At 40.2% G+C, this 24,483-nt stretch overlaps 3 protein-coding genes and 1 long non-coding RNA gene across 6 annotated transcripts; 2 read left to right on the top strand and 2 right to left on the bottom strand.

Moving 5' to 3' along the window:
- Positions 1-51: 51 nt before the first annotated feature.
- On the bottom strand, positions 52-11,084 carry tlk1a (tousled-like kinase 1a). Of its 3 annotated transcripts, none has more exons than XM_053440234.1 (22): positions 10,208-11,084; positions 7,970-8,091; positions 7,789-7,860; positions 7,033-7,071; positions 6,681-6,756; positions 6,532-6,575; positions 6,239-6,334; positions 6,063-6,149; positions 5,862-5,954; positions 5,619-5,729; positions 5,399-5,535; positions 4,593-4,781; positions 4,396-4,462; positions 3,789-3,886; positions 3,504-3,585; positions 3,325-3,416; positions 3,035-3,124; positions 2,772-2,941; positions 2,532-2,667; positions 1,765-1,876; positions 1,572-1,679; positions 52-1,147 (listed from the first exon to the last, which is right to left on the bottom strand). In XM_053440234.1, the coding sequence occupies exons 1-22, from the start codon at positions 10,224-10,226 to the stop codon at positions 977-979; spliced, it is 2,211 nt and encodes a 736-aa protein (XP_053296209.1). In that variant the 5' UTR covers positions 10,227-11,084; the 3' UTR covers positions 52-976. The 3 variants fall into 3 exon arrangements, with proteins under 3 accessions (XP_053296209.1, XP_053296210.1, XP_053296211.1); XM_053440235.1 differs by having other exon boundaries at positions 10,629-11,084; XM_053440236.1 differs by having other exon boundaries at positions 10,918-11,084.
- On the top strand, positions 10,117-12,688 carry LOC128456164 (uncharacterized). The gene is made up of 2 exons (XR_008341799.1): positions 10,117-11,250; positions 11,967-12,688. It is a non-coding gene; the product is annotated as an uncharacterized LOC128456164 (long non-coding RNA).
- On the bottom strand, positions 11,828-17,718 carry mettl8 (methyltransferase 8, methylcytidine). The gene is made up of 10 exons (XM_053440243.1): positions 17,590-17,718; positions 14,777-14,933; positions 14,426-14,517; positions 13,969-14,327; positions 13,791-13,840; positions 13,418-13,478; positions 12,938-13,077; positions 12,487-12,593; positions 12,310-12,375; positions 11,828-12,031 (listed from the first exon to the last, which is right to left on the bottom strand). Exons 2-10 carry the CDS (start codon positions 14,926-14,928, stop codon positions 11,877-11,879), a joined length of 1,182 nt encoding a protein of 393 aa, XP_053296218.1. The 5' UTR covers positions 14,929-14,933; positions 17,590-17,718; the 3' UTR covers positions 11,828-11,876.
- Positions 17,294-22,950, top strand: dcaf17 (ddb1 and cul4 associated factor 17). The gene is made up of 14 exons (XM_053440241.1): positions 17,294-17,799; positions 17,900-18,003; positions 18,670-18,760; positions 18,856-18,992; positions 19,098-19,176; positions 19,324-19,413; positions 19,505-19,612; positions 19,785-19,887; positions 20,017-20,159; positions 20,814-20,923; positions 21,036-21,123; positions 21,550-21,633; positions 21,747-21,902; positions 21,992-22,950. Exons 1-14 carry the CDS (start codon positions 17,668-17,670, stop codon positions 22,097-22,099), a joined length of 1,533 nt encoding a protein of 510 aa, XP_053296216.1. The 5' UTR covers positions 17,294-17,667; the 3' UTR covers positions 22,100-22,950.
- The last annotated feature ends 1,533 nt before the right edge of the window (positions 22,951-24,483 follow it).

Raw genomic sequence — 24,483 nt, 5'->3', positions numbered from 1 at the left:
AATGTGGGTGATATATATATATGGACGTTAAGTAAACACAGTTCAACGCTATTCAATGGGAGAAAGGTTTCCTGGCATTTATTATTCACTCTTAGCAGAACTGTACAATTTATACCCGAAGTGGAACATAGAGCCCTTGAAAAAGTAAGAGCAACAAAGCAGCAAAATGAAACCACTCCAGGTAACTAGTTTTACATCGGGGAGATTTTTGTTTTGTTTTTAAGTCTTTGTACACGTTACTGCTGCAGCTCAAAACTCGAGAATTCACCTGTACAGCATAAACAGCTTCCAATCTACCTGTTAATATTCCTGCATAGGATTTTATACATTGTAATTTTTTTCTACATTTGGTTACTTTGTGCATTAAAAGTTAAGTACGCTGCCCCGACCTACATGTCACTAGATGCCACCTGTATGCTACAACATTACATTCCCATGGCTAGGTAACTCAAATTAAAGCCTAATATTTGTGGAAAAAACAAAACAAAAACATTTTAGCCAAATCAACAGTGAAACCTTTGTAGTTCTACTTAACAATGACTGTCCTCTCCTCACAGTATATTAACTTCTAGCAGCGGAATCATTTGCACCCTGGCAGGACCATGTTATTTAATCTTAACGGCGGGCTGCCAAGTTTCCCTTCGGCTCTTTAAGGCTTTATCCATCTGCAACATCTGAACAGAGCGCACAGTCACTTTTTCTTCAAGGTACGTTGTCAGTTTCAGTGCTTTCGTCGGACCGTCAAAAGATCCTGTTACCCATGTCCTTTTTAAAAAACATCCCTTCACTGTCCCTTCATTTATTAAGTCCAGGTTGGGAAGAAGAAGCCTGGCACGGGTCAGAGGGTGTCAGGTGATATCTCCCCACCTGTGTCCTGCTCCTCCCTCCTTTCTGGCTGTTGCCTATCCCACGAGCGGAGCGCTGCGGGCGTAGGAGCAACTTGGTCAGTATGCCTTTCTGTCACAGTTCGATGGCGTCAGTATGAGATGATGCTGGAGGAGGCTGGTCCGGAGTTGCCAGCGCTCATCTGAAGGTTTCCAGAGGAGCTCGACCTCCGCATGTGAGGGAGAAGGTAGGGGTCGCTTCCGAGCTGATAGACGTCTATGCGGTCCTCCTTCCTGTACGCCAGGCACCGCCTAATGAAGGCCTAGAAGGGGGGATGGGCAGTGTGCAAAATGTCAAGGTCAGTGAGTAGGAAAACATTTTTTATGGATATTTTCTTTTTTGTAGGAAAATGAACATGACCTTGTTTTTACAAAATATCAAATTTTTTACAACAATCTGTCAAATATCAAAGATCATTGCTAGCCCGCCTTGTGAGAGTGTTGTTTCTGGTGAATGCTCATCACACAAAGCCACAGTGGGAGAAATAAACTGTGATGTCATTGTTTCCCCAAATGCTGCAGTTTATATGTGCACACAGACACAAACTTTCTTTTAAAATGAGAGCTTTGAAGGCATTTGGCAATATCTAAATGTTTGTGTACAAGAGGCCCAAACACAAAGGAAGAAGTCTGATTTGCTAAATATCCACATTAGTGTGGACAGGGCATCAACACAAGTTCACTTACCTTAGCTTCATTGCTGGAAACAGGCTTGACAGGGAACTGGATGTCTGTAGCTTTGAGTATGGTGTTCTCCTGCAGGATGTCTTGTTGTGACTGGTTGTGGCCAAAAGGCTGCAAAGTATAACAGATCGCAATTATCAGGCATGAATTACAAAACAAACATTAAAAAGGGAAAGATCTCGGTTTCCCAACTTACCTTTCTTCCATACAGACACTGGAAAAAGATAACGCCCACAGACCAAACATCCACCTTGTTGGAAATCTTTGGAGGCTCTTTACCCACCACAAAGCATTCAGGAGGCAAGTACCTGACCAAAATAAAACAAGAAATGGTTTAGTAAGTACAAACTTCCATGTCCAGTGATGGTAAATAACTTTATTATTGCTGTAATAACATACTAATCTAAGATTGTTGTGCTCCTTTAACATCTCGAATTCCTCCCATCTACTTTTTTGTCCACTGCATTTATTTGACATGTTGGTTGTTATGTTTTGAATCAAGATTTTTATATTGCAATCCTTTGCATAAAGATGGACAACATGGCAACTGCAGTAAAGGCCATAAACTACACCTCCGACATGTTAGTGGATTGGACATGGACCAAAACAAAACAATCAAAGTACACGTTTTTTGAAAGATAGTTTGTCATTTTAGGTAGTTCTCACACCAATGTTTGTTCAAGTGCGTGGTTTAATTAATGTCTAATGCTTTTAAAAGAGTGAAACATCAAAGTTGATAGGGGACACTGACGTGTGATTGGTCGTGCCTGTGTCTCTGCGGGACCTCCCTACAGTTATTAAATAGGATGCAGATATTACTTTTATTACCCCATTGTTAAAAAAAAAAAAAAAAAAAAAAAAAAAAAAAAAGAGTTAAACCTGAACCCCTGTCAAACAGCTGCAACATGAAACTACTGCCTACATGTAGTTTAATGCATGTGTATGTGGGTTGTTTGTTCTCACCAATAGGTGCCTGCACCCTGTGATGTCAGGTCCATGCCGTCCACACCATAGTTGTCATCATCCATGATTTTGGACAAACCAAAGTCTGTGATTTTGATTTCTCCACAGGCCGTGCCATCCACCAACAAGATGTTACCTGGAAACCAAAAGACAATATGGTCAGCACCTGGTTGTTGATGAAGTAGAAACTGTCGAAAGTTGTCCAGAAGAGGGGGGGGGGAGAGAGAGGGAGATATGTACCTGGCTTAAGGTCATAGTGAATGATTGGGGGTTTGATGTCATTCAGGTATTTTAGTGCATTCACAATCTGCATTACTATGGACCGTGCCTCCTTCTCTGACATTAGCTTATGCTGCTTCAAGTAGAAATCCAGGTCGTTGCCATCGCAGTACTCCATAACGGTGCAAAATCTATCGAATGGAAAACAGACGTGATCAGCATTATAAACGTGATGTCGCACAGCAACCAAATGAAAGGTTTTGTAAAGGCATCAAGTGACTGACGTGTCTGTGTCCAGTGAGAAGTAGTCGAAAAGTTTCACGATCCGGGGATGGTCCAGCTCCTTGTGTATTCTGTACTCCCGACATGCGTGCCTGTGGAGCGGGGGGGGGGGGGGGTAATTACATGTCCATTAGTAGCTAAAGCAGGAAGGTGCAGGTGCTGCACTGACGATCAGGTACTGAGGTTTATAGAGAGGAATAACACATGAACTGAAAGTGAACGACATCAGAAGAACTTGTTTAAACGTTTGATGAATAATAAAAGATGGCATAAAGCAGGTGAAGTTACACACTTGTGATAGTTCTCCTTTTTCTCTTCTCTCCAGTTCTTGTTAAGTTGATGGATTTTCACAGCAGCATATCGTTGCTCAATCAAGTCAAAAGCCTGAAGGAAACAAAAGAACGATGGCTTATACTTAAAAATAAATTGTCTTTATATTGAAACCTACGATATTAACATCTAATGACGTACCTTGTAAACTTCACTAAAGCCTCCTCTCCCTAACAGGTACAGAAGTAAATATCGTTCATTCAACGTTGGATGATCTTTGAATCTGTGGATTGAAAGAAGAAAAAAAAAAAGAGCAGAGAAAACAAAATTACAGATGGAGCAACAATTATCATCGACAGATTCTTCAGCATCACCTTCACCGTTTCATGACAAACGGGACAGAAGTCAAGAAGCTCTTTGGCCTTGTGAGCTCATCATGTTCCAGTGGCAATGCAGTAACTGTCAAAGACATTGATTCAGACTCACTGTGAGCTGTCTTCGTTGTTTATTCTCTTCAGCTCCCGAATGTGAAGGTTGCGCACTCTCTCCAGACGCTCAAGCTCCGCCTGGATCTCAGCTTCTTCCTATAAATGATTCAGATGCACAAACACACAAAAGGCTCAGAAGAAACTTCAGAGTACTGACTACAAGGAGTAGAGCTCATCAAAACCCACTTGTGCACAGTTGAATAGTTCTGTATTAAATATTAACGGTTGACTTGGTACAGAGTCTGTCAGGGGCTGTCTGCAAGGCTTACTCATCGGGAAAACAATGAATACGTCGACAAACTACAGGATAACTCAATCCTTAGGGGGATTCACACAAAAGCAGCAGCAGTTCAGCTCAGGAAACAGGAGCATCGGGCTGAATATGTTCAATCATTCTTATAGAGAAAAGGTTTTGCAGCATTTACTAATTTACTGACTCCAATTAGAACTTGACTTCTAACTGTGTAAAAACTCCCCATTATATAGGTCCTGGACTAATTGAGCAACTCAAGGAATACGTTTATAAACAAGCTCTTATGTCACCATACACAGAGAAGCATATGGACAGATAACAAAATGTCTGCCTGCTTGAGCAGCTGACAAACCTTCTTAAGATGTCCGAGTCGCAGTTTGAAGATCTCTTCCTGTTCATGGTACTCTGCTAGTGTCAGCCTAAACAGGAAGAGAGACATATGGAAAAACAGTCATGTTACACTTGCATTAACTGCTGCTGCAAGAGATTACTGGTAGAAGTTATTCGGGCTGCTCAGATATCTATGATTAACAGGAGTCCAGGACTTACAGCTGAGGTAGGCTGGGTTTTAGAAAGGGATCATTTTCTGCTCCGTTCACTGCCTTGGTTTTGCGTTGCTTTGGCTCCGAGTTTGTGGTTGGTGCTTGGGAGTTGCTGGAGGATGGAGGTTTCCTCTTGGCAAGAAGTTTTCTTTGCCTCTCGATGTCCTCTCTCTGTTGGTTTATACACTCTTGCTGCCTTTTGGTGGGAAAACAGTGGGTTTCGTTAATTAAGCAGTTTCTATACTAGTGTTCCATTCATTGTATCTATAAGGCCCCACCAAGAACCAACTTGGGCCCATGTGAAACCATATATAAATTCACTAGATCCGGCTGTAATTTACACAATTTACCACTCTCATAAATATCAGTCACCCAAACATGCCAGACTTTTCCCCTTTAAGGTAAATGGCTTTGGCTTTCTAGTTATATAGCGCTTTTCTAGTCTTGATGACCACTCAAATCGCTTTACAGTACAGTTCTACATTCACCCATTCACACACACAATCATACAGTGCATCTATTCGCAGCACTTAGTTATTCTATGGGGGGGCCATTCGGGGTTCAGCATCTTGCCCAAGGACACTTCGGCATGCAGATGGGTGAGACTGGGGATCGAACAGTGATAGTGCTTCAAGCTGAGGAGGTGATAACAAGTGGTAATGTGATCTGTGTGAACTGTGAAAATGGTGGACACTTGATCAGTGGTTGTACTGGGAAGCTTGCAGGTGTTTCCAGGTAAAATAACATTTTAATAATAAGCTTAACGAATAAAAAGTATAGTCAAATTATATATTACAAATATAAGATTCTTACTTCACAAGGTTTTGGAAGGCATAACCATCTGTCCATTGTTCTGTGAACGAGGCACCATGTCTCACTGTGGTGAAATGGCCTAAACGTAGTCGATCCTGCATGCTCTTCTCTCGACACGACTGCTTCTCTTGAGTGCTCTGAAGAACCAGAAGAAAAATATATAATTATATAACATACATGCTGAGTGTTCTTAAAGGATAAGGAGAAACCACACAATTACCTTTTCTATGAGCAACTTCTTGCTCATGGTGATGCATTTATTCAAGCGTTCCTTGTACTTTTCAAGTAATTTTTGTTGTTCATCTACCTGTCTCCTGAGATCGCAGTTTGCCTACAAAGCAGGAACAAACATCAACAGTCAGACAAATACGAACTAAGCATTTTTCACCAAACACATTTTCATCCAACATTGTCTGTATGACATTAACATCACAGCCCAGTCAAGCAGAGATTTCCTACTCACCCTTAATAAATCGTCTATTCTGCCCTCTTTTTTCTCAAGGTCAAGGTTCTTAGTGCTTTCAAGGGCAGCCAGTTTCAACACTGTAAGGTCAGTCTAGAGAGAGAAACAACACATTTTAAAAACTCTCAGAGATCCAACACACATTCAAGAGTGACTACAGGAAGTTACGGTGACTGGACTCTCGTCAGTCGTGGACCACACCTGAACAAATTTGACTGCTAGTTGCTTTGGATGCATCATGTGGTCCCCAAAAGACAGACTAGTGGGAGATGAGCTATTTTGTCTAACCTGCAACAGAAGAGGCAGCATCTTTTAGTAACGGGACCAAACACAACTAGTTCAGCCAAGGAGATTTTCAGAGCAAGTTTGGTTCTCACAGCAGAGCCCTGAGTGGAGTAGGAATGTGAGTTCTGGGGCGATCGAAGCACTGGTGGCAGACCTCTCACAGGACTGGACCCATTTCCTCCCTGGAACTAAAAAGGTAAAAGAGGACACAAACGACATCCCGGCTTAACATTGCAGACCTGCCAGAGGCTCTGTTTAAATCATACTGGTGTTATTAGAAACAGGAATGGGATTATGCCAGATGTGTAATAAAGACGTATTTAGCAGTAAGGATTAACACATCACTTCATATCCATGAACATCTCCCACCAAACAGAAAACTTACATCAAAATAATCACTTATTTTGGGTCCTCGCGCAATGGTTTTTCCTGTGAAGGTAAAATAAAGATTTATTGGGTTTTATTAAAATACTCCAAAAAGGTAAGGCAAACAACAAAGTCAACATAAAACCTGTTAAACACAAAGATGCTCACCTTGGCTGCTCTCTGATTGGATCTCAGGTTTCCTTTTTCTGCCTCTTGGAGTTTCTGGTTGTTTCTTCTCTGGGGTCTAACAAAAGAAGTTGTAAATAAATACAAATACAACAAGCATAAAGTATATATAGTAAGTGTTTTGCTATAAAATGTGATTTCTAATGATAAACAATCTTAATTCATCTCATTAAATAATATTTTATCCAAAACTGGATTAAGCAATTCTCATGCATGCTTTCCATTTTTAGTATCGTTTATTTTATATTATCACTTAACCTAGGGGGAGCGCTGCCAACTGCACTGACCAACACTTGTGAAGCAACCTCATTTTCAGATATGATCTTTTACTTACCGAATAGGCTGGAGAGCTGCCTCTTTTCACATCTGAGCCCTGTAAAGTGAGAAGAAAGAGTTTTAGACAAAACCATGAGAAAATGAACCTCGTGGTAACCAGCACATTCTGTTCACAAGAGAGTTAAAGACATTATTGGAAATATGGATCAAGTCCGAATTTCTCACCACTACTTCACTCTTTCCATGACGACAAAAATCCAGTCAACTACATGCAGTAAAGGTGTCTGTCAACAAATGCGTGACTGTATTCTTAAAGGACATTTGAAGAGACCTTATCAAGGGGCAGTGATGTGGGTGTGTTGCTGAAGTGTACAGGAGGACATGAAAATCCAGTTTGAAGCCATGTTAAATGTCAGGACACAACATGGTGGTTGACATCTCATGCTTTGCCCACGCATCAATCTCAGTGACACATGTAAGGACCCTAGGTTGAAGTCCTAGTCAAACTCTATTACAATGGTCAGCTTCCCAAATGAAGGTTCCCAAAGTCATGAAGCCACATGACTGAGCAGTTGATTTAGAAATATATCAGAGCTTTGTAATTCACAGTGTCAGAATGAAAGTGTTCATGCTATTCATGAGGTGATAGCGTTGGGCGATATGACTCCAGATCAATATCGTGATTTCAAACTTTTACCTCGATTACGATGTTTCAATGTGAAATTAGTCAATCACCTTTTTAGCAAGTTAACCTGCACATACCCACACATTTGTCTAAAAGAGGCATCTGTCAGACAAAGATTTGGACCTTTACCTCTGATTCCTTGTCGCTTGAAGATCCCAGACTTCCAAAACTGTGATTGGAACATTCATTATTGGTCAAACCCTGAAATAAAAGAGTTACATATTACTTTAGATAACTGTTTTCTAGAAATAGTTTTTCACCAATTACTCCATAACAACAAGATAACGGACACTGCTATATATTCACTCACTTTGGTTCCCCCGCTCATGCTGCCAGTGCTGCCCCCTGTGCTGCCGCTGACCCCGCCCATAAAGCGTGCCTCCAGCAGCTCCTGTCTCCGGGGGTCCAGGCTGTTCAGCTCCTCCATGGTGCCTGGGAGGATTAGCAATAATTCACAGTACGCCTCAGTTATTTAAGGATCAGCTTAATTGGAGCCCTTAAATGCCCACTCAAACAAAACAGATGACACAGTAGCGATGAGCTCGAGAGCAGAGTTGGGATAAATGTAATTTACGATCTCAAACCCTGACAGGTGATAATATTTCCGTCTAGACCAGGATATAGGCCAAATCCAAGCTTATGCCCAATCTCCAGTGGTATTCTCAAGACAGCTTTCATTCTACATCAATGAAGCACTGAAGAGAAAATTATTCTGTTATTATTTCACTCCTGTTGCCACCATCAGATCTGCTACTAGCAGCATAATACCACTCTCACCAAATATGATAACAAATCTATCAGAAATTATTTGTTACAACATAAAATGCATATGAGGAGCAGGCCTAACAGTAACATGCATTTCTGTCTCACAAGCTCTATTATCATGAGAATACAAGAGCAATGTATCAACTGCTAGGCAATGATGAATACTGTGCTCCTGTGGGACTGTTACATGAGCTCCCTCGGCTTCAGTGCTGCTGCAGACTCTAAGGGGTCTGCCCACCAAACCTGGCTTTTAATGAGACAACCATTTTGAATGTATAAAGGGCTGTGGAGCATAGTGCAGTGGGCAGGGATTTTTTTAATTCATTTCAGAGAACGAGATCCTAAAATGAGAAATAACAAACAAAAACCACACAATAACAACAGAGCCAGTTTGTATTAGTTATCCACACATATACCCACTATTAATATCTTTCACTCAAGTATGAATGAATTTTGCAGCTGGGTTGCATAAGACTACAGTAGGGATGCTGCTCATGCATCTGCCCCCCTGTGAGAGCCAGGTAGAAACCATCTCGTCATGAACTTGCCAGATGATTTTGCAGTATAAACGGCATCATACCGTGCTCATCCCTGTAATCCTTGTGTAACTTGTATGCAAAAAGAATTGGCTGATGGATCAACTGTTGCGTTTCCGTAACTTTAACAAAGGCGCTAAAATAATTCAGGTGTGGCCGCTGAAGGCATTTGACTCTGTTCCTATAAAAACCTTAACCTTTATGAGAGACGCTGTGGCTTTAAAAACCTTCTCATTGCGGCTTTTTCTGTAGAACTTTTAATTTGAAGAGACAAGGCCGTAACCATATCTCACCTTTCACCCGCAATGTTCATACCAGTTTTACACCATAAATACATTATCGGCCATGTGGTGCCTACAAGGATTTCCCTTTGTTACTGCCACGAAGGCCTCGGTGCATGACTATTATCTATTTTCAAGCCCCTGCAGGAACAAGCGGTTGAACCCTTACAGCCCTGGCTGTGGATGTCATTTTGACTCCATGCTGCCTGGCTGAGTGACCACCTGTTTATGGCAGACACTTTGGGAAGTCTTAAAAATATCTGGTGCAGTATGGGTTGGATTACCTCGATTCATTCAAGGAACCAAAAAAAACAAAAAAAACACAGCACATATAGTGGTGACCATACATTACCCCAAAAGTGTCATACTGGTGCAGGCAGCCATCACACATTAATCCCCAATCATTGCACGCAGCAGTGATAATACAAAGGAATTCAAAGGCTGTTTGAATTTTCCAAACTAAGCAAAAGTTCAGCATCATTACAAAGTCCTCTAGAAACTGATGAGGGTGCAACCAGGCTCTATCAACATGAGTGACAGCCACATGAGATCAACAACAACATTACCAAGCATGCATCATTTGTGTGTGTGTGTGTGTGTGTGTTTCTGTGTGTGCTGCAAAACCCTAAGGAGCCTTTATCCCACACATCTTTGTTGTGTGTGCTGGGGCATCCATCCAGCCTTCCATCAACACTTCGCTCTTTTAGTTGCACTAAGGTCAAACGAGGCTACCTAGCATTCAGTGCATTAGCATCCCTTGCAGACAGCCAGGAGCGTAGTTGCAGTTGACGTTAGGTGCATGTAGTCACATTTAAAGCTGAGCTATGGCCCCTGTGCAAGGTTGAGACGACCACACACACATGCACACACACTGTGAACACTACACACTTTATAATACATGTTAAATGGGATGCACAGCTTGTGGTTCATCGTGGCATACAACGTAAAGCATCACCAGGAATTTACCCGACATCTCTGCTCGCATGTATCGATCTTGTTCGTCTTTCGGGCAACTTGACTAGTGTTGGCTCTCCTAACGGCAGCGTGCTTTAGAGAAAGATGCACCGACTCCAGCGCTAACCTCCCCCCGTTGTAAAGCTCGTTTTATCGCCATTACGCACGTATATACACGTCCCGGGGTTAGTGCGGTGGCCTGGGCTCGGGAGCACGGTCCTGTTGTCCTCGGTGCTACGAGCTAGCCAAACAGGCTCAATGGACTTTGGAGCCGACGCGTTCTCTGTATCGTTAGCTAGCGAAGCTGGTTCTCGCCACACAAACATTTTCCACGCTCCATTTTTTTTAGGGGCAATTCCCCGGCGTCCGGCGCACAATGAGCCACAGGGGCGAAAGGGAAAAGACACAAGCGTTTCAAAACGGTTCACGGTACCTTCCCGGGGCCTTCACCACCGCCGCGGTTTGTTGCTGAACACACGGTCCGTGTTGGGGACGTGGAGAGCTGGGACCAAAGATGGCGTCCCCTCCAAACTTCCACTACTTTGGACACTCATCAAGCTACTTTTCGTGTGTAGGTGGCAGCGCGCACGGTGGATGTGCCACAGCGGCGGGGAAATGGAGCAAACGGTCGCAGCACGGGTGTTTTTTGTTTTTTTAACGCGGACACAGCGCCCGCCGCCGGGTGAGATGATCGAGTTATTGTCTGGTTTTAGGACACGAACCTCTCCACACCTCGGCAGTGCGTCCTGGCTCCGGGGACACCTCCGTCTTCAAGTGGTTCGGCTATGAAACGTCACGCAACGTGTGCAAAATTCTTATCGCGAGGGTGATGCGTGTTTTTCCCCCTCACGTCAATGACAACATGCAGAAAACATGCAAAGATGCGTGAATACCCCAAATCGCTCGCGCAGCACAAATGATCTTTGTGCAGTTTTAGGCACAAGTTGGGGACTGGTCACTTTTCAGACCCATGAAATAACGAATCGAATTGGTCAGATCAAGAAAGGTTATGAAAGGCCATCATAAAAGTTGTGATGATAACCTATAGATAAAAGGTTTGGATACTTGTCTGTGTTGCTATGTTAAAAAAACAAATAATGTGAAAAGCAAGGCATCTACAGAATGTTGATTTAGTGATAACGACAACATTTGGACAATTTTGAAAAAAATAATCTGACAGAAACAACAATCTGATGAGTTTGAAACTTTTTTCTCTTGATTTTCATTTCTGAGCTAATTCTTTTATACTAAATCCCGGATTGTCCTGAGTGTAAGGCACGATGGAAATACTCACATAAATTAGTATACATTTGAGTTATTAGACCAGCTTTTAGCTGAAGAGTGAGGCATAATGAAATGAGAATACTCATGTTTAATAAATTTGAGGAAATTGACATTGCAATTGTCAAAATGTTCTTTTGCTTTTGCTTGACCAAAAATAAATCAATAATAATTACAACACTAACATAATTAAGTGAATTGTAATCAAACGTTTTATAACTTTCATGCATATTCACCATATATAAATAATCACCCACAGCTTTGTTTAAAACATGATTAATAAGTTTATTGTGTACAGTAAAGGTGATGTACACATACTACGTTGGAAGAAACAAAATACAGTAATCAGGATTGAATTCATAAACAGTGAAGTTTATAAAGGGCTCTGAATGTTGGGATGTCAGGATGACGGAGGTGGATGTGGCTTCCTGTACTTGCTCTGCATCCAAACTCGGTGCATTGTAACTTTCTTTCCTCTGTTCACTTTCAGTCGCCTGTCCTCCAGATTCTGAAGTTCTTCCAGTCCAGCGTTGGAAAATAGATCATGGATTTCTTCTGTAGAGAAATATATATTTTTAAAAAACACAAGGGCTGTAGCTTGGATTTTAAACACTGACGTCAATAATCAAGTCCCCCCTCTGCCAAAAAAATGTTGACACTCAAAATAAGGTCTAACAATTGTTTTCATTATTTATTCCTAAAATAATCATCAATACAGCTTATAAACTCACCCACCCTATTCTTAAATTCCCCCAAATGTATCTAAGTGTCCTCTTTAGGACACTGTTGGCCCTGTTACCAAGTATTTACTCCTTGAAAATCGGAATAAATACCTTTTGTGAAAAAATAAACACAGGTTCCATCTCCTCGTGTGTAGAAATTTTCTGATAAGCACCTTCCTGGTTTTAAAAGAGTAGAAGAAAAGATTAAACGTATTCAATAGTAAAAATAATATAGTGAATTCACATTAAATTAGGCAAACTTGTTTTTTTTATTACTTGGAGGCTCACCCTTCTTAAACCTGAGCTGTGAGAGGTCATATCTCCCATAGTCACGGAAAAGGAAGATCCCTCCGTGTTTCAGGTATGTAGAGAGTCGGTTCACGGCTCCTTGCAATCTGTCAATGAAATAATCAATTAACGGGACAATAATATTAATTAATAGGTCTGCAGAATCTGATGATCTAACTATTAAAAGACAAAATATATGATGTATGCGAGTACTGTCATTCATTGAGCTGAAATGTGTGTGTGATAAGTTTCTCATGTCAGTGCACTTGGTTATATCTATTTTAATGTCGACCAAACACCTGCACAGGTCTATGATACCATGCCCTCTGTGTCAAGTTTTGCAATGGGTTTTGTAATAAGGTCCAGATAAAGCGAGGGAGTGAAGGTGTGTTGGGGACAACAAATAAATTACGTCAATCTCTCCAATCTTTGAGTTATAACCTTCACCTACCGCTCCGGATGAATGGAGGAGAGCACAAACACGGCCAGAATAACATCAAGGCTCTGCGGAGGGAAGGGAAAAGAGGCCGTCTCCTCACGAACGTCATGGACAAAGGAGTGACACACAGAGGCGTCATAGTCTGGATGGGTCTGTATGAGGAAAATAAAGTTAGCTTCGTCCAAAACAGGGTCACTTACAGGGTCCATTTCCAAATTGTGGCCAAGATAAGGATTGATATCACTTCTTTATCATATTCTAAGGGACGTGTTTTAACTATTCCTCTGGCTCTGTGACCTATGACCTCTGCCCTGCCCCCCCGAATTGTTTACTTTGAAGAAATTCACGTTCAAAGTAACTCTGCATTCACTTTAGTTATTACCTACGCCAAGGAGATTATGTTTACTTCCCGCTATGTTTGCTTGTGAGTTAGGAGGATTATGCAAAAACTTCTGACATTTATTCATGCTAGGCAATATTAGAGTAACTGACCTTAACCATCTGAACGGCACGTGAAGAGAAGTCACAACAGTATAGAAAGGCATCTGTTTCTCTGTGAAAAAGAGGCGTGATTTTTAAGATCATAACATATACTTTAATAAACTTTTGATGAAGCTATTTTGTGTTTTCAAAACTCAGTTCACACTCCATGAAGAAAAAAAAATGTGAGCAATCTTAAGCAATCTTTCTGGGAAAAACAAATGGACAGGGTTTTGCTTGATTATATGATAAATAAATAAACTTATTTTTTTCTTTTTGCTAATGGGTGTATTTAAATTGCTTTTTGTCTATAAATAGAAACAATACTGAGTTTTGACGACACTGAAATATATTAATATATGGAAATAAAAAAATATTTACTTACTTTATGGAATTAACAATGGGAAAAACACTGTTACCAGCCCCACATCCAATCTGTCACGAGAGAAAACATCTAGTTGATAATTTGTGTAAGGAAATATGCCAAAGCAAATTGTCTAATGGTTCACATATAAAAGTAAATTATCAAAATGTGGAAAAGTGTATGTACAAATTTTGAAAACCTCCAAGATTCTGAAAGATGCATGTTGTCCAGGGAAAGGAGAAATCTGTATGATGTCTTCATTTTGTTCTAGCGATCCTCCCAGACAGGCCTGATAATCAGAGGGGTGTCTGTGATGGGGAATGGGAACACTGTGTTGATGGTGTCCGCTCTCTAGGTGCTGGATGATGCTGGATCCAGAAGGTCGCAGGATTTCTGTCTGCTGATCAACCTGTCGCTCGGTCATCTCTTGGCTTTTTCTATCCGGTGGAAGCAGTTCTGGGAACTCTAAAAACAGCCACTTGCGATCTTTGAAGAACTTGTTCTGGTGCGTCTCATAAAACTCGTCCCAGTAGCGGTCAGCTTCTGTGTCAAATTTACCTGATTGGATGGAATTTAAGAGATTGTTAAACATTTTGTTGCCATGTAACATAAATCAAATTTATCTGGGGAAATATTTTACAGGAATATCTTCGAACCTTGTTCATTTAAAGGAATATGTACAGAGGAATTTTCTTGTGCCTTCTGCCGTGCATTTTCTTTGTCTTCCTCCGTCCACTGTACATGATCCCTGAAATTTACAAACATTATCCATTATCCAATGCAGAAACTGTCTTATATTTGACCATTAACCAAATATATTCTGTATACTTTGTAAAACAAAATACTAAACTACACCATTGAAAATCGGAAAAAAAATGTCTACAAATTTTATAAAAATGCAGCCTAAATTTCAGTTTAATGTTATTGTCACAGCTACACTGAAACCCTTCGATCCACTGACAGGCAAGAAAAGTTTAGTGACAAAACAATACCAGTACATCACTGACCACATGTTGTGCTTAAAGATGTCGTCAGGATTGGTCAGAATCCGTGAACCCAGTGGAGCTGAAGGTCGCTCTCCTGTGCTCTTTCTTCTTGTGGACAAGCTTCTGAAAACTTTAGCCAAACTGGCCGCAGAGACGCTCCGCAGTGAATGCATTTATTCTGTAAAAATGTAGCAAGAGTTGAACAACCTTTAACAATGCTTCGCCAGTGCAACTATATGGCTAATAGATTGACAGGAGCTGTAGCTGTTTAATGCTAACATTGTTTCATCTTTGATACTATCTTTGATATTTTGCTGCTTGATATTGTCATTAACATCTTTGTTTTCTGTTTAAAATGTAATTTATTTTCAGGAATAATGTAAATCATTCACGCAAAACCTGTTAGAAAAAAGGCTTGCTAACAAATTCTTGAAATTACATTACATAGCACGGGGACTTCCACACAGTAAACTATTTTAATTTATTTTATGAGCAAACAGACACTGCTGCACTTTCAAAAAGTGCAGCGCTTTTGTGTTTATTTTTGGGATTTTGGTTTTGTCGAGAACAAATTTAATTAGTAAGTCACAACCCCCGTGTGCTGTGACTCGAGGAGCTGCTATTTGAAAACAACAAATCAACAATCCTGAATCGTTTTGGTTTTCACCAAACAAGGAGGATTTTGTTCAGGAAAGATTAATAGAATGTTAAGACAGAGACACTGTATCCATAATGAATACTGTTATGTGGAAATGGTGATTTTTCTTTTTTTGTAAATTTGTGTAACTTTTCAGAAACATTATGAAACTGACCTAGTTCCAAACGGCTCTGTTGTTGTCAATCTTTGGCTAGAAAGCATTGAATAAATAAAAGAAAACACACAATAAGTACATAACTAAATGAATATGATGAATGGAATATAATGGCATCTACCAGGAACATGAGGGTCACTGTTAATGGAATAGTATGTATTAATAATTGTATGAGTGAATGGTCTTCAGATAGAAGTCATGGAAAACAAACTCTCTTCAATAGTGCGAAGTGAATCACTGTATGAGGGAAGGTGGTCGGGAACATTGAAGGAAAAATGGTCCTGGCCGTCTATAAAACTGTAAAAGGATCCCACACCTCTTTACCACACTGAGGTGAGTCAGTGATTATAAACTCATGCTGTGAAGCCAGACCACAAATCTTTGATTTAAACTCTAGAGGAAATCTCCAAGTTACCAAAGATACCAAATATATAATGCAGAATTTTGTGGAAATGCATATTCGACATCATATGCCCTTGTATGCAAATGTTGGTGCTACGGTGGGTGTTGTACCAACAGTTAAGACTTGTTGGAGTCACGTGAGGCCGAATGTGAAGGATGAGGGACACTTCTTCACCGACAACAATGTAGGCCACATATTTCAGGTAGGTAGGATAAGTGAGGACTGAAGGAGGAAACGTCTATCAAATAACCCAGTATATGACATATGATTGGATTGTACTTCAGCAGAGTGCAAACAATAGGTTTGGAGCTCGGAAATGTGAGGGTAAATCTCTGAGAAGTGTGAGTCATAAACTGTGAAATGCACCAATGTTTAGTATTTACAAGCTTTCAAACCTGGCAAACAAACTGATGCCCAACAGCGACACAATGCAGCGCTGAAAATAAGTTTGCGAAATGATAATGTAAAAACAATCCTGCATATTCGAAGAAGGAAAACTCAAATATAAAATAATGTTTTTTTTTTAATCAAATTTTCGCCTTTCAAAGCCTTTTTAAAAAAAATATGGAATGACTTTTATCCCATATGGAACCAAGCCCAGATCAGCCCAAATGTTGGCATATCAGTTACTAAGTTTTGAAAAAGAGAGCTGGGAAAAGCTTAAACATACTGAAGTCTCAAAAGATTATACATTTCTTTATCCTGTGCTGTTCCTATATTGTGGGCACAAGATAATTATCTGGTGGGAAAAATATATTTATAAATAAGTTGTGCACACAGAGTTAATATCTGCGTAGTAAAGAGATGACTGGCCACTGCTTTAAAGACAACACTAAATTGCGTTTATTGCTTTTCAGTTTTTTTTTTAAATTCCTTAAGTATTATGATTCAAACCATGTCCGTCTGTTGCCTGAGCCTGATTTCCTTCAGTATGGACTGCAAATGATTTACTGACAATCCTGTGTCTCTGTGGAAGAGCAACAGGAATTTCATTGTATGACATATTCCCAGGGAAAATACGATTTGATATGCTGAGTTCTCTCCATCTACGGTACAAACCTGGTGGCTGCTTGCATCTGAGTGATTAAAACCTCAAACATCTTCTTAAAAAATATATCTTGTTCCAACACAATAAATATATTGTGCATGCAAGATTAAAAAAAAATAATCATCTTTTGGGACTTCAGGGGCTCCGTATTAATAAATATGAAAGCTCTGTTAAATATTATGGTTTATTTTCAAAGCCCTATACAAATACTGACCCAACAAATACTGAGTTGTAGTACCGGCAGCGGAGAGGAGGCGCTATAATTCACAACGGAGGATGTCGTGCGTTGAATTCCCTCGTAGAAGAAGACGTCCGTACAAACATTGTGGCGCTAGATGCTAACTAAAGCTACATCCTTTAACATGTTAAATTAGCCTCCACTTACTTACAGCTGCTGACAACCCCTTATTAGTTTATCATACTCTGGCAGCTTCCGGTTGAGCTGGGATATTATATAGCTAGCTGGGTACGTCTTTTTGAATGAAGCTAAAAACATATTGATGCTAACCCTTAAACCCGCTGCAAACATAGAGTGAACACTTGTCAGACGAGACAGGGAAACTTCGCTCACCTGGTTTCGGGGTCACCTCTGGCTGCCGTCTCCTGACATGTCACCGGACCGTCCGCCTGCAGACTGAAGAGCCACCTGATGATGGCGCCGTGCCGGGGAAACAGGGCCGTGAACGCCGCCCAGCTGCTGAGCCGGAGGAGGAGCGGTGTCCCCGATGCTGGGACCCTGATCAGACTGAACACGAGGATCCTCCGAAACATCCTCCTCCAGGTGATGGAGAGGCTGTTTAAATACCCACCAGGGGACAGTTGGTTGAAGTTGATCCTTTACTGACATGCTGTCTTTAACGAAATGTGTTTTTGTTCTGTAGGAGAACAGGGACTTCATCAAAGTGTGGAGCAAGACCTCAAAATCGACCATCATGTACGAGAATGGTAAAATCTACTTTGAAAACTACCTGAACTGCTACAGTTGGTGAGTATCGATACATAAATGAATATGAGTATGTGCATCATAAGGTAATTCTATTCAGTTACAGATTCAGAACGAAACCTTTCAAAATGACACAAGTCACACAAAACCAGAGTCGAATAATGTATCTCAGAGTAAATCACAATGCTGAAGACTATTACTATACTGTAAACTATTTGTGAGATGCAGCTAATGAATATATTAACTATACTAGCGGCCTACAATAAATTGCCTTTCTATGTGATTATACACTAAGAAAGTATTTGAACACTTAAATGAAGGATTTGAGTCAACCTATGTCAACTAATTAAGTATTTCTCCGTTTGTGTCTGGAAAAGACAAGAAACAATACAAGAAAAAAAGCTGTTAGCTGATAGTTATCTTCTTTGAGTAAACAATACAGTCAAAATATCTTCAAAAGTGTGTTTATCAGCTCTGAAGCTATTATTACTAAGAGACATTCACTGTTTTATGCAGAACCAAACATCATCTCAATGTTATAGTACTATAATCGAAGACACAAACAAAATTTGGTAGGGAGAACTAGCGGAGAGGTGGAAAAGAAACACTTTTTGAAGACATGAATTATTCCTGTGGTTTAGTTTGTAAATTGGGTATATGCATCACATTTCATCGCTCATTGATGATTCAATCCTCCTGTGTTTGCAGTATTCACTCTGAGCCTCGAGTTTTGTACAAACTGCCTAAAAGGTCGAAATTGGAGAAATTTGAAGATGCCCTGCTGTGTCAGAGCCCAATTGTAAGTGTCACTAAAAATCATGCAGTACTAAACTTTCATTGAACATATTTCGACAACCCCCTTTCAGACTCTTGTCTCATGTGTTTTTTTGACAGGACAAATCTTTGGCCTCCCCCTCTGATCAGAAACCCAGTCTCTTGACTTTGACAGCCAATAACTGGCTGTATCGCCTCTCAGCTGAAACGGGGAAAGAGATGCAACAAGTTTACCTCTCTTCAAACCATAAGTTCAGGTATTGTCAACGCTCTGAGTTTCTTGTTGGAGATAAATACATTTATTTTACATTCTAGTTCCTTCAACAATATTTTCAGCTCATTCTGTTGCTTCTGTTTTAAAGGTATCTTGGCTGGGAAGTTTCTCAAGAAACGTTTTATGTTAAATCTGTTCAAAAGAAAGAAACACCTTTGGAAAGACAAGTAAGGTCAATCTCTTTATTTAGGTTTATGCTTAATTTAATAGGGACATGACACATTTTACAGAAAAAAAATAAAAATAATGACACAACTATAAATCTGTGGATTATTGATTTGATTAAACAACTTTTTCCTTTTGTTATTCCACAGGCAGGTATCACTCACAATACAGTGTTGCACTTGGCCATCTTTCATGTGTTCCCCTTGCAAATTGTAGGCATTGTGGAGATTAACAGAAAGGTAGGCAGATTTTTTTTTAGCTTATTCCATGTTTTATATGTGTTGGTAGGATTGATATATTATTATTGACATATAAATCTTGTTCTTTCAGGTATTTGGTAATGGTGTTACCGATGTTGTTTTGTCTCAAGGTGTCCTGGCTGTGTCTCACAGCAACAAATCTGTGAAGCTGTACAGCTTTGAACACATCGTGCAAAAGGTTGGTAATTTTTTGTGAAAATTAACTCAATGTTTTTCTAGGTGAATATTTTATTCTATAAAATATAAAGAGTAGCTCCCAGAATACAGATTAGGTCTCTGCGAATATTCACTCTTTTGGTTTATGTAGCTGCTTAGATCTGTTTAACTGAGGAATATTTCTTTGTTCTCAGTACATGACGGAGAAGTTAGTGCTTGGAGAGAACAGTTCTCTTCTTGGAGGCAAAAAAGTGGGAGAGGCTCCGTTTGGTATCCCAGTAAACATAAAGATCACAGGTAGCTCAGTTTTTCGGCTCAAACTGGAGCTGTCTTTGTTTTTCAGTTAAAAGCTCCTTGGCTACTTTGAGAATAAATGTTTTTCTTTACAATGTAAGCATGATTTCTTTTTTTTATCTTATTGCACAGAATGTCTTCCTGTGCTTTTCGAGGTGTCCTGCACGAATAATGGAGTCCAGATCGGAGGGTACCCGTGGCACTACATCTATACACCACCGCATAAAAATCACAAGGGAACTCACCGCATCTGCTCACTCAAGGACAATATTATGGTAAATTTAAAGAATCCTAACCATTAACCATCACACATTTCAATAACTGTGGTAATTGGACTATAAAATGGAACACATGCTCGACTGTAATAGCTGTGCCCAGTCTTGTATGATAGAATTAACTGCCACAAAATTGGTCAGAGCCTATTGAAAGTGTCACGGTAAGAATGGCCACAGATGTTTTTGACAGCCTCTGTATTCAGCTGCTGCACAAGGCAGGACGGAATCAAGTCTGTAACCGCAATTCAGAAACCCACAGAATGAGCAAAGTGACTTTCTTGCAGATCTTTGCTGCATGTATCAAATATGCTTCTTTGTATTTTTTTAAGTTAGACTTTTTCGCAGTCTCTTGACAATACCACTCAGATTTATTAATAGAGCTTTAGAATATATTGTCCAAACTCTGGCACATACTTAAGTTGCCACAGGTTCCAAAAGCAAACTTACTGCAGTTTTCTTTTTGCTCTGATCATTGTAATGTGACTATGATGAAACTTCAACTACTGCCAAGATTACAGTGTCAAAAAAAACTATACTGATGGTGTTATTTTTTAAATAGTATGCAATTTACCTTTTTAATAAGGTAAATTGCTCATGCTGTTGTCTGGAATAAGTTATTAATTCTTAACTTTTATTGTGTATGTATGGCTTTAGGCAACAAATGGAGTACAAAACATGAGCTGCAACTCGTTGGAAAATGACAGTATCTTCTTTCATCCTGATGATTCCGGAAGAATCATCCATGTGGGACCAACCACCATCAAGTGAGTATAGTCAACCTTTACAAACCAATGCTGGTAAAGTAACGACAGTGAAATTAGGCTTAGGTGTGTCGACAAATAGTTAGTTTTTTCACAAAATGTATTTTTCCCTCAGTGTCCTTCAAATCCTTGATGAACTGAACAGTAGTTTGCCGTCAAAGGTGGTTAAGGACTTCTCTATGATGACCCTTCGAAATATCAATGTGAGTATAATGCTACTCATCTAAATATCTTTCTTTTATCAAGATTGTAGAAGTTTCAGCCCGAAGTCTTCTAGATCAACAGTAGTAGGACACTTGTCAGGGAAAGCTCTCGAATATCGTTGTCTTTCCGAGTTGACATCTTTGTCGGCATCTTTTACATGTACGGCACCTCTTTTTCATCCTGAGATATTTGTAGTCTTCCTGTTGCGTGTGAGAAAAGTCACAGGTAACGTATGTTTGTTGCGTCAAACATACGTTACCTTGATCATGAGTTATTCTTGTGTACCTACGATATTGTCAGTGTAACACTGGATGGAAATCCCATGCAATGACTCCTACCCACAAAAGAGGCACAAAGTAGATGATGTTACTGTAGAGGTGGATTTAATGTCACATTTACAGAAATTGTGCTCAACTGTTCAACAGCCTACCTCACAAGTCACTGTCACCTCATCAGGCCGCACAGTGAAGAGAAGATTTCATCAGCTGGATGATGACCCAGATCAAGAGGTATCCCGATACTTTAAATTGCTCACGCAGTTTGTTTGCAAATAAATATATTATAGCTATATATACAAAGAACTCCTCGTGGTGTTTGTGGTGACTGAAAACCGATTTCGCAGACTTTCCGTTTGGTGGAATACGAGGACGAGCTGGACCTTTTGGCCGTCGTGCTCACTAACGGTGAGGATGGAGAAGGTAGAGCTCACATCCGACTGCATGACAACCAAAGTGGACAGTTACAGCGAAGAATTGATCTGCATGAACCTTGGGATGAGGTGAGTAACTCGACATGAACACACCAACGTTAATCCACGGATCTGTGTATGTGAATTCACACGCGTGTGCTCTTATCGTTTGTTTTTAGACGTATCGGCACGAGTTGTTCTTTGACAAAGACACCATTGTTCACATTGAACAGAAGAAGACCAACTTCTGCTGCCATGTTTACAAACTCAAAGCCAACCGGAAATAAGTGACTTAAATAAAGCTGCTGGGAAGCATTTAATAGCTAACTTTTAAATTGTGTAAATATTTGTTTCAAACGTGTTGTTTTTTTAATAGTTTTCAGTTTACCTCAATACTGTTTTTCACACTTTGAATCGGGGCGTAACTGTTTGTTTGTGTGTATTCATTGGACTGTTTGAAGTGAACGTTTTTATACACTTTTTCTCTTAAATTAAAATGACATATTGTTAAAACCTGCTCTGTATACATACGTATTGTCTTTCCAAGATGGTTTTCCAAATATGAATATATTTATAAGTTGTTGACATGTTATTTATTGTCTTCTTGCTTTCACACACACAACTCAATGTATTCCACAAGCAAGCTGGTGCAACTTGGCTATGAATTTATAACTGGCATATATTGTTTGTGCCAAGCCACAGTTGAAGCTTGTTGAAGTTCCCACCATATTTCACAATCAGCCTTGTACAGTGACTGTTGTGGTCTCTACAAGAAGAGATGGCTTTCTACCAAAGCTACAACAGTTTTGATGGTTTAATGTGAGAGAATTTCGTTTGTGCGTTTTTTTTCCAAGCTTCTTCCCACTGGTATGACTTGTTTGCTTATGATGCCAGGCAACTGTTAACCAAATTAATAAGCAGTGATAAAAGAAGCCAATGCATCCAGTGATTCGTGCAAATAGTCAAGAACGTAGTTGTTTGAAGAGTTAAAACACAACATTTAAATATTATTCTAAACAGTCAGTGCATCATTGTGTACAGCTAAGTTTAAGCCTTTCCTCCAGCATTTAATATCTTTAGCTGTGATTATTTACCCTTAAAGAGAATTACTTGAGATTAAACACATTTTCATGGCTAACAGGTCTGTTTGTGTCTAATTCAGTGATCTGATATAATTGTATATCTTATGTTTTATTATTTCCTTCCATGTTGTCTGTTGTTTTTTTTTGTACATATACAACGAAATGCAGTTTAGCATCTAACCAGAATTGCAAAAAAATGCAGTTAAAGTGCAGAGTATTGTGCATAGTGGAATGTGAAAATAAATAGGAATTACAGTTAGAAATATAAGTGGAATATGAACAGTAGTAAGAGGTAAGGTATGATATAAGAATGATGAATACACTATGAGCAAGATAAATATGACTACACTATAGGTGGGATAATACAGTAGTAGAAAAAAAACACTCTTAAATACACAGTTGCTCGTTATTATGTTATGGAAACTGTTGTTGATCCAACTGTATAATGAAGTGAAGGCTTTAGTCTGTGGTGCCGTTGAACGGCATTGCATCATACTGAGTTATTTTAACTACTGATATTAAGTGGGTTTGACAAAATAATAGAAACACCTGTCAGTATGATGGAGTTACTTCGAATGATTTGCTTGGGATGGTGTTGGATAAGATGGAATATTGAAATGATGTGGTTTGGTGTCATGTATTTCTTTGTCGGTTCATGGGGTCAGTTTGGTGTGATGTAGGGCCACCCAGGTCCCTTTGGCCTTGGGCCCCCAAAATCCCTTCATACACCTCTCGGAAGCACACAACCAGGGGTGGACTGGCCATCTGGCATACCGGGCATCGTCCCGGTGGGCCGTTGACCCAATGTGGGCCGGTCTGGTCCGCTATGTTTTTTTGTTGTTGTTTTTTTTTCTCTTCTTCCTCTCTAAATTCCCTCCAATTGGGCCGGCCAATTGGCTACAGAGGGCTAGCAGTGTGTTGCCAATATCGACACATATTGTTGGTCTATTGTTTGTCATTGTCAATCAATCATGGGCTGACAGGCTCAGAGAGCCCGGACAGTGCTGTCAATCACAACACAAACCAGGGTGGGGCGGGACCTCATGGCATTGGCGGGGGGAGTCGCGGGACGGGCTGCTGCTGAGACAGAAACTTAAAATGGATAATAAGAGTAAAAAACGCCCGGGTGGCACTGAGAAGCATCGGGAAAAAAAGCCTAAGTCTCTGGAGGTGGAGGCTGCTACATGTGCCAAACTGACGGACCTGTTTGGTGCCGGGTTCACCAGCCCAGCAGCAGCAGGTGCGCCGGGAGACGAGCGAGGAGGACTCGACAATGATGAGCGAGTGGAGGCAGACATGGTAAGTAACGTTTTTACATGTGATCTGGGGATGTAAACTAGTGTACCCATTTTGGGAGAAAGTACTGGAACATGTGAGTAAATGGCTGGGTGTGGCGGTACCTGTATCACCAAGACTGTGTTTGTTAGGGGATCAAACAGAAATTCCAAATATATCTAAATATGATCGGGTAGTTTTAAAAGTCGGGATGGTCACGGCTGCTCGAACGATTCTCAGAGTATGGAAAAGTACAGTTGCCCCAGATGTTAAAAAATGGATGGAAATGATGTCAGAGGTTGCATCTTATGAAC

The sequence above is a fragment of the Pleuronectes platessa genome, chromosome 14 (genome assembly GCF_947347685.1).
Source record: "Pleuronectes platessa chromosome 14, fPlePla1.1, whole genome shotgun sequence".
NCBI lineage: Eukaryota > Metazoa > Chordata > Actinopteri > Pleuronectiformes > Pleuronectidae > Pleuronectes > Pleuronectes platessa.
Note: the sequence above shows the minus strand (reverse complement) of the source record. Positions and strands in the feature narration are given on the sequence as shown.